This window comes from Talpa occidentalis, unplaced genomic scaffold, assembly GCF_014898055.3.
Source record: "Talpa occidentalis isolate TD23 unplaced genomic scaffold, MPIMG_talOcc4v2.1 talOcc4.12, whole genome shotgun sequence".
In the NCBI taxonomy this organism is placed as follows: Eukaryota; Metazoa; Chordata; class Mammalia; order Eulipotyphla; family Talpidae; genus Talpa; species Talpa occidentalis.
In genome coordinates, this window is record NW_023601212.1 from 102,576,563 (window position 1) to 102,589,617 (window position 13,055).

The 13,055-nt window shown below is 74.8% G+C and overlaps 1 protein-coding gene across 1 annotated transcript; it reads left to right on the forward strand.

The window, feature by feature from the left end:
* The first annotated feature begins 517 nt into the window (after positions 1–517).
* CASKIN1 (CASK interacting protein 1) lies at positions 518–12,824 on the forward strand. Its single transcript, XM_037507779.1, has 20 exons — positions 518–611; positions 4,827–4,878; positions 4,964–5,061; positions 5,247–5,392; positions 5,468–5,563; positions 5,653–5,783; positions 6,052–6,160; positions 6,232–6,340; positions 6,433–6,527; positions 6,631–6,748; positions 7,293–7,394; positions 7,464–7,552; positions 7,621–7,705; positions 7,785–7,876; positions 8,447–8,557; positions 8,633–8,734; positions 9,723–9,861; positions 9,928–11,922; positions 12,203–12,575; positions 12,678–12,824. The coding sequence occupies exons 1-20, from the start codon at positions 518–520 to the stop codon at positions 12,772–12,774; spliced, it is 4,233 nt and encodes a 1,410-aa protein (XP_037363676.1). The 3' UTR covers positions 12,775–12,824.
* Positions 12,825–13,055: the final 231 nt, after the last annotated feature.

Consider the following 13,055-nt stretch of genomic DNA (forward strand, 5'->3'; position numbering starts at 1 on the left):
CGCGAGTCCCTCCCCCACGCCCCGCAGCCTCCGGCGCCGCGCTCGGGCTCGGGCTCGCGCCGCGCGGGGCTCAGTGGGCAGCGCCGGGGGCCCGCCGCGCCCCTCTGGCCGTCGCCGGGGCCGCGGGGTGTCCGCAGAGGCCGGGGCGCCCCGCACGTGCGCAGGGGGCGTCGCGGGGGGCCGCGGGCGATGTAGGGGCGGGGCCGAGCCCCGGGCGCGCGGCCGGCGCGGGCGCACGAGGTCAGCGGCCGCAGGAGGGGACCCCGGAGGCGGCGCCGGGTGCCGCGCCCCCGCCCGCGCCCGCCGCGCCGCCCCCGCCCGCGCCCCCCGCCCCCGCCCGTGACGCGCTCCCGCCCCCCGCGCCGGAGCCCGCGCCGCGCCCGCGCCCGAGGACGGCGAGGGGCGGCGGGCGGCGGCGGAGGCGGGAGGACGAGGCGGCGGAGCCGCGGGGCCGCCCCGCCGCCTCGGAGCCGCGCCGAGCTGGGAGCGCAGCCGCGTCGCTGCGGCCGGCCGCGCCATGGGGAAGGAGCAGGAGCTGGTGCAGGCGGTGAAGGCGGAGGACGTGGGCGCCGCGCAGCGCCTGCTGCAGAGGCCGCGGCCCGGCAAGGCCAGTGAGTGCCGGGGCGGGGGGCGGGCGCGGGGGCGCGGGGGCGCGGGGGGCGCGGGGCGCCGCGCGCCCCGGGGGCTGCGCCCGCGCCGGCCCCCCACGCCTGCCGGCGCCGGCCGGGAGGGGGAGGCGGCGGGTCCCCGGGGGCGGGGCGGGGCCGGCGGCACCCAGCCCGGCGGCCCGCGCCCCCCGCCCGGCCCTGGAGGAGGCGGCCCCGCGCCGGCCGGCACCGAGCCCCGGCGGCCGCAGGCGCGCATCCACGGCCGGCCTCTCCCGCCCTCCGGGCTGCGGGCTGGCGGCTGGAGGGCTCTGCCCGGCCTTTAAAGGGCGAGGCCCATGCCCCCCCCCCCCGTCGCCGCCGCGGAGGGCTTGGGGGGCCCCTGCAGCGAGGGTCAGACCCTGGCAGCCGCCCAGCCAGACCCCTCCCGCCCCTTGTTTATGACAGGTCTGCGGAGGGTGGGGGCGGCAGGACCACGCTGGGGGTGTGGCTGCCATGGCCGGCGCCTGGCCGGCTCCCGTGGGGGCGCGCGAGCCAAGGTCGCCCAGCGCTGGTGCAAGTGCCCGCCGGGTCAGCCTGGGAGCCAGAGCCGCCAGCTCGCTGGCCTGCACTAGCAGACCGCGGACCTCTGCGCTTCCCTGCTGGGAAGGATGGGGGGCCCACTAGCCATCCTGTGCTTGTGCGGGGTGTAGGGCCCCAGAAATGACTGGGAGCGTGGAGCCCAAACCCGGCAGTCGCCGCCGGGAGCAGAAGCGTCTCCCTGGGGGCCGGGAGACGGAAGGATGGGCGCGCGGACCGTGTGTGCCGCTGCGCACCTCTGGCCCCGGCAGTGTCAGGCACCTGTCGGGGCACGGGCAGGGTTCTGCACGCGGCCCGTGGGCTCTGGGTGCCCACTCCCCACCCCATCCCACAGCTCTGTAAGCCCCGGGGCCCCTCCCCTCTCTCCCGCAGGCTGGCTGGGGTCTTGGCCACAGCCCCATGCCGTGGGAGATGCAGCCCCCAGCCTGCACAACCCCTGGCCTGCGCCCGGAACTGCTCCAGGGCGTCTGGGCCCAGAAACAGCAGCTTCTCGGCAGAGGCAGCCTCAGCCCGCCAGAGCAGGGCGGACGAGGGCGGAGGGCGGGCAAGGCCTCCACCTAGCGGCTGTGGGCCTGGCGCAGCAGCCCAGCCCCGTCCGGGCGCCAGTCTGCGGGTCTACCCTGGCCCTGCTCTCAGTGGGCGCAGCGAGCCCCCAGAACACGCTGTGACCGTTTCTGAGACAGCCCAGGCCAGAGTGCCAGGAAAGTGGGAGAATCCGATTGGGGGGTCCTCCCTTCTCTACTCTGCCTCCTCCCCACTCCCGCCCCAGGAAGGCGCAGGGACTTTTACCTCCACCGGAGTGTCCACCTGGGCTTCTCTATTGGCCCTGCCAGGCCTGGAGGGGACGGGGCAGGAGCGACACCTGCCCGCCGTATCTGGGTGACTCACAGGGGCGGGCGCGATAAATCACCCGGAGAAATCCCTCCATGAATTAGCTTGGTCGTCATGGCAACGCTGGCCTGCTTTGGAGTAAGATGTATTTTGATTCCTCAAAGTACAGCTTGGAGTTTGGGCCACGGGGGGGGGGGGGGGGCGCCCAGCAGTGCCCCAAGCTACAGGGGCGCTCATGCGCCCCATGACCGCCACCTGGCTGTCACTACCCTCTGCCTCCACACTGTGTGTCACCCGGGCTCCGTCAGCGCCCCCACCCCACCCCGACAGGAGCCGCTCCTTCCACACAGCCCTGCGGGGCCTTTAGGGAGAGCTGTGGCTGCTAGGGCGGGACGCTAGGGGTGGCCTCCTGTGGGGCCACGGCTGTCCCTCCTGGGGCCTGAGCTCCTGGTCCCTGCTCCCAGAGGACCCGGCCAGCGGTGGGGCCCCACCCTCACCCACTGCAGCCCGCAGCTGGGGCCCAGCACTGGGGCCTGGTGGTGCTGGGGGTGGCCCACCCTGCAGGGCGCCGCCACTCAGACAGGAGGGACAGGGGGTGCTGGCCTGGGGCGTCTCCTTGGCCAGAGGAGTGTCTGGGCTGAAGGGTGTCGGAGGCCAGCGGGAGGGGCTCCCCTGGGCTCTGGGCCTGGCTGGCCACAGTGCAGTTGGATCCCGGAAAGCAGTGGGAGCGACAAGAGCCTGGGGTCCCGCTGGGGCCAGGGGGACACGTGCGCTCGCTGCTGCGGGGCTCGGAGGCTGTGGGAGCTCCTGGGGACGGACCCCTCCACCTGTTCCCAGTCTTCTCCGACAGGCCCGCTCAGACCACCTGTCTCCTTAGCTGGGGACTCCCCAGCAGACGCCAGGTCTGGGCCCCCTCAGAGACCCAGGCCCCGGAACTCCACTCCCCGGTCCCATTGGCTGTTCTCCTCTTTGAGGAGACTCTGAGGGGGGATGGGATGACCTCAGCAAGGTGTCCCCCTGACGTGGGGAGTGGCCCCTTCTTGTTGGACCCCCACGGTGCCTGTCGCTTCCAGCCTCGCTCTCCAGCTCCTTGGGGGTGTCGGCCCTGCCGGGGCTGCCGGTGAGCAGGTGGCCTGTCCAGGGCTCCGCAAGACCTCTGGCGCGCAGTGGCCTAGGGGCCCTGGGTGGGCTGCAGGGGCGTCTGGGGCCCTACGGGACGGCCGTGTCTGCGCTCCTCCCGCCGTGACGAGACCCCGCGAGCCTGGTGCAGGCTGCCCTGTCCAGACGTACAGAGCGTCCCACGAGGGTGACCGCGGAGCTCCCGGCCAGGTTCCTTGTGCAGGTGGCCCGGCAGGTGGGTGGAGCTGGGACCAGGGCACCCCCCAAGCACTGGTGTCCTGAGGACCCCATGCAGGGCAGCTGCCTGGCCGAGGTGAGCGGGGGGGGGGGGGGGGGCGGGGAGAAGGGGGGGCGGGCGGGGGGAACACACGGCCGTCCTCGAGTGGCTCAGAGGAGTGATGACAGGCAGGCTCCGTCAGTGAGGGGAGACACATCATGGGGAGGCGAGGGGGGGGAGGGCTGTCGGCAGGAGGTGGGCGCCTCCCTGAGCAGGCGACCTTTGGACAAAGACCTGAAGCTCGGGGGGAGGAGCACCCCACATCGCACACCCCACATGCAAAGCCCCACGCCGAGCAAGAGCTGGAGGACATGCGGCAGGTGTCCGGCCTGGCTCTGCCTGCTGCTGGCAGGACCCCGGCACCGGTGAGGTGTCTGGCGAGGGCCGGGGAGTGGGGACCCCTGCAGCCCCTCTGCTAAGGCTGGTGGACCCCTGGGTGCTGATATCTGCCCGGCCGCAGTGGCCAAGTCCACGCAGACCCCTGATATGTGGAAGGTCCGGTCTCCGGTCAGCCCCGTCGGCATCCAGGTCCAGGGCCATGGCCACAGGGCTGGGAAGGGGTTGAGGGCAGACGCCAGGCAGGCCTGACTTTGTGGATGTCATGGCCTCATGGGCTGTTGGGGGGACCCACCCCTTCACTCAGCGGCCAAGACTGAGCGGTGGGCGCTGCCATGGGCCACCGAGCAGCCCAGGGTGGCCCCTGCGTGATTGCTCCTTCCGGCCCCTGCCCTCGGGCACCACCCCCACCCGCGTGGGCCTGGACAAAGGGGCTTCTGTCCGCCAGCCCCTCCCTCACAGGGCGACTGACCCACAAACGGGTTATGTAACCACGGCCGGCGAGCAGGGGCCTGGCCCGAGGCCGCCTGGCCCGGCGCCCGTGGGGGGGCTCTGGTGGGCTCCCTCCGCTGGTGGGCGGCCGACAGGGCTGGGAGGGGCGGCCCTGGAGGGAGGCCTCGGCCCCTCGGCGGCGTCTCGCGGGCATCTGGGCCGGCGTGTGCTCCTGGGGTCTGTAGTGTCCTCCCGGGCCTCCACGGCCCTGCCTGGCCTGCCAGGTGGCTGTCCCGCCCTGGCCCGCAGTGCTTGGGAATGGGGAGGCTGCCCCTGAGATGAGCTCTGCCCGGTTCCGGGCGTTACAGCCTCCCAGGCCACCCCCAGCCCCATCTGGGTCCTCCGAGGAGACAGATTGGCCGGCTCGCTCCCTCCCTCCCACCACGGGCGGGCGCCCCGCCAGCCTCGCGGGGGTGGGGGCACGTGCGTGTGTCTGGGAGCCGCCTGGCGCCCCGGCCTGGGTGCAGGCGCGTTGCTGAGTGAATGAGTGAAAGAGTGGCCAAAGCCCCCTGGCTCCAGCGTCCTCTGCCCTGAGGGCCGGGCCCAGGCGGCCTCCCTCACCGTGCCTTCCCCCTCCGCCCCCGCAGAGCTCCTGGGCTCCACCAGGAAGATCAACGTCAACTTCCAGGACCCGGACGGGTGAGTGCCCGAGTGTCCGCGGGTGTGGCCCCGGGGGGGCAGGCGGGGGAGGGCTAGGCGAGTCTCCTCTGGCTTCTGCCCCCAGCTTCTCCGCCCTGCACCACGCGGCCCTGAACGGCAACACGGAGCTCATCAGCCTGCTGCTGGAGGCCCAGGCCGCCGTGGACATCAAGGACAACAAAGGCAAGGCCGCCGGGGCGTGCCGGCGCGGTGAGGTCAGGGAGGGCCCGAGGCTAGCGGCCCCTCGGCTGGGGTCGCGGACGGTCGTCCTGGCGGCCGGGTCTCGGGCTGGGCCGGGTCTCGGGCTGGGCCGGGTCTCGGGCTGGGCCGGGTCTCGGGCTGGCTCCCAGCGGTCCCCCTGCCCCCAGGCATGCGGCCACTGCACTACGCGGCCTGGCAGGGCCGGAAGGAGCCCATGAAGCTGGTGCTGAAGGCGGGCTCGGCCGTGAACGTCCCGTCCGATGAGGGCCACATCCCCTTGCACCTGGCGGCCCAGCACGGTCACTACGACGTGGTGAGGACCGGCCCGGGGGGCGCTGGGGCCCGGGGCGTGGGAGGCCTCGGACTGACCGTGCCCCGGTGCCCGCAGTCGGAGATGCTGCTCCAGCACCAGTCCAACCCCTGTGTGGTGGACAACTCGGGGAAGACGCCGCTGGACCTGGCCTGTGAGTTCGGCCGCGTTGGGGTAAGTCTCCCGGGAGCCGAGCGGCCTCGGCCCTCTGCCTTCTTCTCAGAGGTGTGGGGCAAACCTGCACCAGCCGGGCCTCCCCCCAGGTGGTGCAGCTGCTCCTCAGCAGCAACATGTGCGCGGCCTTGCTGGAGCCCCGGCCGGGGGACACCACTGACCCCAACGGCACCAGCCCCCTGCACCTGGCAGCCAAGAACGGCCACATCGACATCATCAGGTGGGCCGCAGGGGCGCTGCTGGGGCCTGTGGGCGGGCGGGGGAGTCCACAGAAGTTCCAGGGCCCAGGAGGCCTCGCAGGCCTCAGTTTCCCGTCTGTGAAGTGGGCGTAGCAGTAGCATCTGGCTGGGCCAAGCCCTGGGCATCATGGAAGAGCCGGCACAGGGTGGGCACTTGCACGATGACCATCACTGTCGGCCCCAGGACTCGGGGCCTGGCTTGGGGTGCTGGGGCGGGGGCTCCTGCCACAAGGCCGCCTGCCCCCCCAGACTCCTCCTCCAAGCTGGCATCGACATCAACCGCCAGACCAAGTCCGGCACGGCGCTGCACGAGGCCGCCCTCTGCGGCAAGACAGAAGTGGTCCGGCTGCTGCTGGATGTGAGTTGGGGGGCCGGGCGTGCGGGGCAGGGGGTGGGGGGGTCATGACGGGCCTGGCTCTGGCTGTGCAGAACGGAATCAACGCCCACGTGAGGAACGCCTACAGCCAGACCGCCCTGGACATCGTGCGCCAGTTCACCGCGTCCCAGGCGGGCAAGGAGATCAAGCAGCTGCTGCGAGGTGGGCGGCGGCAGGGGCAGGCAGGGGTGGGGGTGGGGGGGTGGCGGGCGGCAGCGGGGCGCGGGACTGGGCTTCCTCTCCTGTGTCCCCAGAGGCCTCGGCGGCCCTGCAGGTCCGGGCGACCAAGGACTACTGCAACAACTACGACCTGACCAGCCTCAACGTGAAGGCCGGGGACGTCATCACGGTGAGGCCGGGGCTGTGGGGCCAGGCCGGAGCTCCAGACACCCTCCCGCAGGCGCAGGGCGCCGGCTCTGGGCTTCCTGGGCGAGCCCCACTCTGCCCGCCAGGTCCTCGAGCAGCACCCGGACGGCCGCTGGAAGGGCTGTATCCACGACAACCGGACGGGCAACGACCGCGTGGGCTACTTCCCCTGCTCCCTGGGCGAGGCCATCGTGAAACGAGCAGGCAAGCGGGCGGGCGGCTCTGGCCACCGCCACCCGCGGGGTGTGGCGGCGGGGGGTCCCTGTGCCCGCCCGTCCTACACACATGGGCACACCTGCCACGTGGGGTCCTGAGCTGACCGGTGGGGAGAGCCGGGGTCCAGACAGGTGGCTCTCCTGCCCCGAGGACCACTGTCCACCCTAGGGAGGGAGGGAGCAGGGGTGGAGGGACAACGTGGGATGTCCCACCAATGAGATGTGGCCGGAGACCGCTTTAGGTCAGAGAGGCGACCTGGCTGTGAGGCCGGCCTGGGGAGGGGCCAGGCAGGAGGCGTGGGCAGTCCACCCTCAGTTGCTGGCCTCTAGGGCTGCCCCTGGCCACCCCGCTCCGGCTGCGGCCCGCAGGAGGCCTGAACTCTCCACCCCGTGGAGGCTGCGAGCTGCTTCCCCAAGGTGCGAGGGTCTGGCCTCTGCCTTGCCGGCCCCAGGCCCTTGGGGTGCCCCCCCCCCACCGGCACAGGCCTCCAGTCGGACTTGGGCCAGGGCTCAGGGGGTCGCGCTCCCTGCAGGCTCCCGAGCAGGTGCAGAACCAAGCCCACCCCAGGGAGGCGGCTCGTTGGGGTCCTCTGCGCCCCCAGAGGACATCTGGGTGTTGAGGAAGCCCTTGGCAGGTAGGCGAGGCCCGCTGGGCAGGGGGCAGGCACAGCAGGGCCAGCCCCACCGACTACTCCTTCCTGTAGGTGGGGACCGCAGCGGTAGCCTGAGCGGGGCGGCAGGCGGCCGGAGCGGCGGGGGCCACGCCCTGCACGCGGGCTCCGAGGGGGCCAAGGTAGGTGGGGGGGGGGGGCGGGCGGCCTGTGCCGGAGCAGCCTGGCCAGCCGGCCTGTCTGGTTGCAGCTCCTGGCCACTGTGCTCTCCCAGAAGTCCGCGTCTGAGTCTAGCCCTGGGGACAGTCCTGTCAAGCCTCTGGAGGGCCCCACGGGTAAGAGCCGGACGTGGAGTTGCTGGCGGGCTGGGGCCCCTGCCCAGCCTGCGTCCCTCACTGCACCTGTCCTGCCCAGGTGCCACCCGGTCCCAGCCCCCAACGGCCCAGGCCGGGCAGGCCTACGGGGAGCAACCGCCCAAGAAGCTGGAGTCGGTGTCAGAGGGCAAGGTACAGGGCCCGCGGCACAGGGGGGCAGCCGGGCAGCCCTGGGCCCTGACGGCCGGACCCTGCCCTTGTTTGTCGCTCCGTGTATGTGTCGTGTGCATGGCGCGTGTGGTGTGTCCGCGGCGTGGTCGTGTATGTGCTGGTGCCGTGGGCGTGGCAAGCGTGAGGCGAGCGGGTGAAGTGTGACTGAGCGCCTGGAGGCGTGTGGAAGGGCCTGGGTGTGGCCAGACGAGGCGTGTGGTGTGCGGAGGGGGAGGCATGAGCTGCTGCTGAGTACCCCCACCCCCCGCGAGGGCCTGAGGACGGCCCTGGCCCCCAGGGCCCTTCCCGGGCCACACGCGGGACGCCTGGCGCAGACCCGCAGGGCCGGGGAGGCCTGTGACCCCACAGCAGCTGGACCCTCCCGGCTGAGATCAGGGAAGGAGGCCGCAGGGCTGGACGGCGCTCGGGACGGCGGCAGCGGCGGGGCAGAGCGAGGAGGAGCCTGGCCGCAGACGGAGCAGCGAGGCGGAGTGAGGCCGCGGCGCGCGAGGCGGGCGTGCGCGGCCTGCAGCGCTGCCTTGTGTCTTCCAGAGCGCCGAGGCTGTGGGCCGCTGGCTCGCCACCTTCCAGCTGCAGCTCTACGCCCCCCACTTCACCCGCGCTGGCTATGACCTGCCTACCATCAGCCGCATGACCCCCGAGGTGAGCGGCCTGCTGCTGGCCAGCGCCGCCACCCCGAGCCAGCCGGCCTCAGCTAACTGGCCTTCTCCTGCCCAGGACCTCACGGCCATCGGGGTCACCAAGCCCGGCCACCGGAAGAAGATCACCGCGGAGATCAGCAGCCTGAGCGTCCCCGACTGGCTGCCTGAGCACAAGCCCGTAAGGCCCCGCACCCCGTGGCCGGGCCGCCCCACAGGCCACCCCCGGCCCCGCCCTCGCGCCCTGGGGGGTGCAGGCCGCACACGGCCACCTGGACAGCGCGGTCACTGTCCCGGGCGCTGGGGCGGGGCCTCTGCTGGGGTGGTCAGGGAGCCAGGAGAGGCCACACTCGGCCCCTGCGGCCCATCGCGTGCACACCCAGGGGTGCTGAGGCCCACCTGGGTGTGCGTGTGCAGGCGCTGTGGGTGTGGTGCACGCCTCCCTCGGCACGGGGACACCCACTGCGGTGCGGGCACCCGCGGGGCAGGGCGGGGCTGGCCGGGAGCAGGCGGGCTCAGGCCCGCCCCATCGGAGCTCCTGTGTGGGCCCCACGCCGAGCACCGGCTCCTTCCCGTCCATGGGGAGAGGCTGGCGCCCTGAGCCCCGGGGCCCAGTCGGCCTGGGCATGCGCCCCCTCGCCCACTCAGTCAGCGGCTCAGGCCCCGGAGCTCCCGAGGCCCAGGGGCTGAGTGTGCAGGGCTGGTTGTGTGAGCGACGCCCAGTTGGGAGTGTGGCCATCGAGGGAGTGACTGGAGGCTGCGTGGATGCTTGCACACACGTGACTGTGCGCGTGACTGTGTGAGTGTGACGCGTGTGTCGCCGCATGTGATGGGTGCCGGGCGCATGGCTACACGTTCCGGTCGGTGAAGCTGTGTGTCTGCGTCGTGACGTGGGGTGTGTCCATGGTGCGCTGTCCCACGCCGCCCGGCTCCTCCCCTCCCGCAGTGGTGTCCGAGGTGGGTGCCGCATGTGCCCACCCGCGTGTGCACCGTGAGCTGGCCTCGGCTCCCCTGGGCCGCGCTGTCTCCAGAGTCGACTCCTCCGGCCTGTCCGTCTGTCCTTCTGTCTGTCCGTGCTGGCTGGCCCGGCGCCCCCTTCCCAGAGCCCCGAGGGTGGGCAGGGTGTGGGCAGCTGGCCCGGGCTGCCCTCTGTGTCCACTGCTCCCCAGGCAAACCTGGCTGTGTGGCTGTCCATGATCGGCCTGGCCCAGTACTACAAGGTGCTGGTGGACAATGGCTACGAGAGCATCGACTTCATCACGGACATCACCTGGGAGGACCTGCAGGAGATCGGCATCACCAAGCTGGGTGAGGCCCGGCCCGGCCCCCTCCTGCTCCTCCCTGGCCTGGCCTGACCGGCTCGTGCCCTCACAGGACACCAGAAGAAGCTGATGCTGGCGGTGCGGAAGCTGGCGGAGCTGCAGAAGGCCGAGTGCTCTAAGTACGAGGGTGGGCCCCTGCCCCGGAGGGCGCCGCCGCCGCTGGAGGTGGTGGCCATCGAGTCACCGCCCCCTCCGGAGCCCGCCCCTGCGGGCTGCCAGTCCCCCAAGATGACCACCTTCCAGGACAGCGAGCTCAGCGGCGAGCTGCAGGCCGCCATGACAGGCCCCGAGGGCGCCACCACTGCGGAGAAGCCCCCCAACCACCTGCCCCCCACCCCGAGGCCGCCACTGCGGCAAGAGCCCAGCCTGGGTGGCCGGGCCCGGCACATGAGCAGCTCCCAGGAGCTGCTGGGTGACGGCCCCCCTGGGCCCGGCAGCCCCATGTCTCGCAGCCAGGAGTACCTGCTGGACGATGGCCCCAGCACCCCGCCCAAGGAGGCCCGGCCCGGCCGCCAGGGCCACAGCGTCAAGCGGGCCAGCGTGCCCCCGGTGCCCGGCAAGCCGCGGCCGGCTCTTCCTCCCGGTGCCGGCCACTTCACGCCCCCCCAGACACCCACGAAGGGCCGGCCCGGCTCCCCCCAGGCCCTAGGGGGCCCGCATGGTCCAGCCCCAGCCACGGCCAAGGTGAAGCCCACCCCCCAGCTGCTGCCGCCCGCCGAGCGCCCCATGTCCCCCCGCTCGCTGCCTCAGTCGCCCACGCACCGCGGCTTTGCCTACGTGCTGCCCCAGCCCGTGGAGAGCGAGGCGGCGCCGCCCGCGCCCCCGCCCGTGCCCACGCTGTGCCTGCCCCCCGAGGCCGACGCCGAGCCGGGGCGCCCCAAGAAGCGCGCGCACAGCCTGAACCGCTACGCGGCGTCCGACGGCGAGCCCGAGCGGGACGAGCTGCTGGCGCCGGCCGCCGCGGGGCCCTACGCCACGGTCCAGCGGCGCGTGGGCCGCAGCCACTCCGTGCGCGCCCCGGCCGGCGCCGACAAGAACGTCAACCGCAGCCAGTCCTTCGCCGCGCGCCCGCGCAGGAAGGGGCCGCCCCCGCCGCCGCCCAAGCGCTCCAGCTCCGCCCTGGCCAGCGCCAGCCTGGCCGACGGGGCCGCGCCCGACGCCGCGCCCGAGGGCGCCGGGCCCGAGGACGGCCGGCTGGGGGTGCGGGCGCAGCGGCGGCGCGCCAGCGACCTGGCCGGCAGCGTGGACACGGGCAGCGCGGGCAGCGTGCGGAGCATCGCGGCCATGCTCGAGCTGTCCTCCATCGGGGGTGGGGGCCGGGCCGCCCGCAGGGCCCCCGAAGGCCACCCCGTGCCCCGCCCCGGCAGCCCCGAGCCGGGCAGGGTGGCCACGGTGCTGGCCTCGGTGAAGCACAAGGAGGCCATCGGGCCTGACGGGGAGGTGGTGAACCGGCGCCGCACGCTCAGCGGGCCGGTCACCGGGCTCCTGGCCGCCGTGCGCCGGGGGCCCGGGGAGCCGGCGGGGCCCGCAGAGCACGGCCCCGGCGGCGAGGACGGCGCCCGGCAGCGGCCTCGGGGCCCGGCCAAGGCGGAGGCGAGCGGCGAGGGCCCGCCCCTGGCCAGGGTGGACGCCAGCGCCACGCTCAAGAGGCGCGTCCGGGCCAAGCAGAGCCCGCAGGACGGCGTCAAGTTCCTCCTGACCGAGTCCGACACCGTCAAGCGCAGGCCCAAGGCCAAGGAGCGCGACGCGGGGCCCGAGCCGGCCCCCGCGCTGGCCGTGTACCCGGACGGCGCGGCCACCGTGCGGCGCCGCGCGGCCCCCGAGCAGGCCGGGCCCCCCGAGCTGCCCCCGCCGCCCCCGCCCGCGGAGCCCCCGCCCGCCGCCCCGCCGCACCTGCCCCCGCTGCCCGCGCCGGACGGCGACGCCCGCAGGCCGGCCAAGCCGCCCGTGTCCCCCAAGCCCGTGCTGGCCCAGCCCCTGCCCAGGACGCAGGGCTCGCCCACGCCCGCCGCCAAGAGGGCGCCGCTGCCCGGCCCCGGCAGCCCAGGTAGGTGCGGGGCGCCCGGGAGGCGCTGCCGTCGCCGCCGAGGGGGGCCGAGGGGACTGGGGGTGCCGAGGGGGGCCGGGGAGGCCGGGGGGCGGGGGGGGGCCGAGGGGCGCCTCCTGCTCTGGCCGGCGCCGGGCGGGGGGGGCGGGGAGCGTCTCGGCGGCCCCACCGGCCGGCGCAGAGCTGGAGGGAGGCTGGGGGCCCACGCGGGGGCTCCCCGCGGTCGGGAGGCGCCCCCGCGGGGTGTCGGGCAGCCGCGCCAGCCTGGCCCTCCCCGCAGAGCCGAAGCGCGCCCACGGCACGCCGCCGCCCGTGTCGCCCAAGCCGCCGCCGCCGCCCACGGCGCCCAAGCCCGCCAAGCCCGCCGCGGGGCCGCCGTCGGGCAGCGCCAGCCCGTCGCCCGCGCCCTCGCCCGCGCGCCAGCCGCCCGCCGGCCCCGCCCCGCCGCCCGCCCCCGGCGCGCCCGCGCTGCACGTGCCCGCCAAGCCGCCGCGCGCCGCGGCCGCCGCCAGCGCCGGGCCCCCCGCCTCGGCCGACGGCGCCGCGCCCGGGGACAGCGCCCGGCAGAAGCTGGAGGAGACGAGCGCGTGCCTGGCGGCGGCGCTGCAGGCCGTGGAGGAGAAGATCCGGCGCGAGGACGCGCAGGGCGCGCGGTAGGGGCCCGCGGGGCGGGGGGCGGGGGCGCGGGGGGCGGGCTGGGGGGGGACCCGCGGCCCCGCCCGCCCGCCCGCCCGCTCACGTGGCGCCGCCCCCAGCCCCGCGGCCGCGGAGAAGAGCACCGGCAGCATCTTGGACGACATCGGCAGCATGTTCGACGACCTGGCCGACCAGCTGGACGCCATGCTGGAGTGACGCGCCGCCCGCGGCCGGCCCCACACACTGACCTTACCTCAGGATGGGCACCTCTGGGCGCGGCGCCAGCGGGCGGGGGGGTGGGGGCCGGGCAGGAGGGCCCGGGGCGCCTGCCAGGCCGCCCGGGGCACGAGGCGGGCACGCCGCAGCCGCCCGCCCCCGCACAAGCACAAGCCGGCCCCTGGGCACAGCCCGAGAACTGCCTGGGGGACCCAAGGGCACTGGGCAGACACTGCTGCCCCCGGTGCCCGACCCTGCCTGCTGCTCCCCGTGCAATAACC

Bases quoted from the DNA above. Each gene is read 5' to 3' on its own strand.
- CASKIN1 (XM_037507779.1), top strand. From the start codon at position 518: ATGGGGAAGGAGCAGGAGCTGGTGCAGGCGGTGAAGGCGGAGGACGTG. The intron at 7,553-7,620 runs GTAGGTGGGGGG...GTCTGGTTGCAG, and splicing joins CGGGCTCCGAGGGGGCCAAG to CTCCTGGCCACTGTGCTCTC. The intron at 8,735-9,722 runs GTAAGGCCCCGC...ACTGCTCCCCAG, and splicing joins GGCTGCCTGAGCACAAGCCC to GCAAACCTGGCTGTGTGGCT.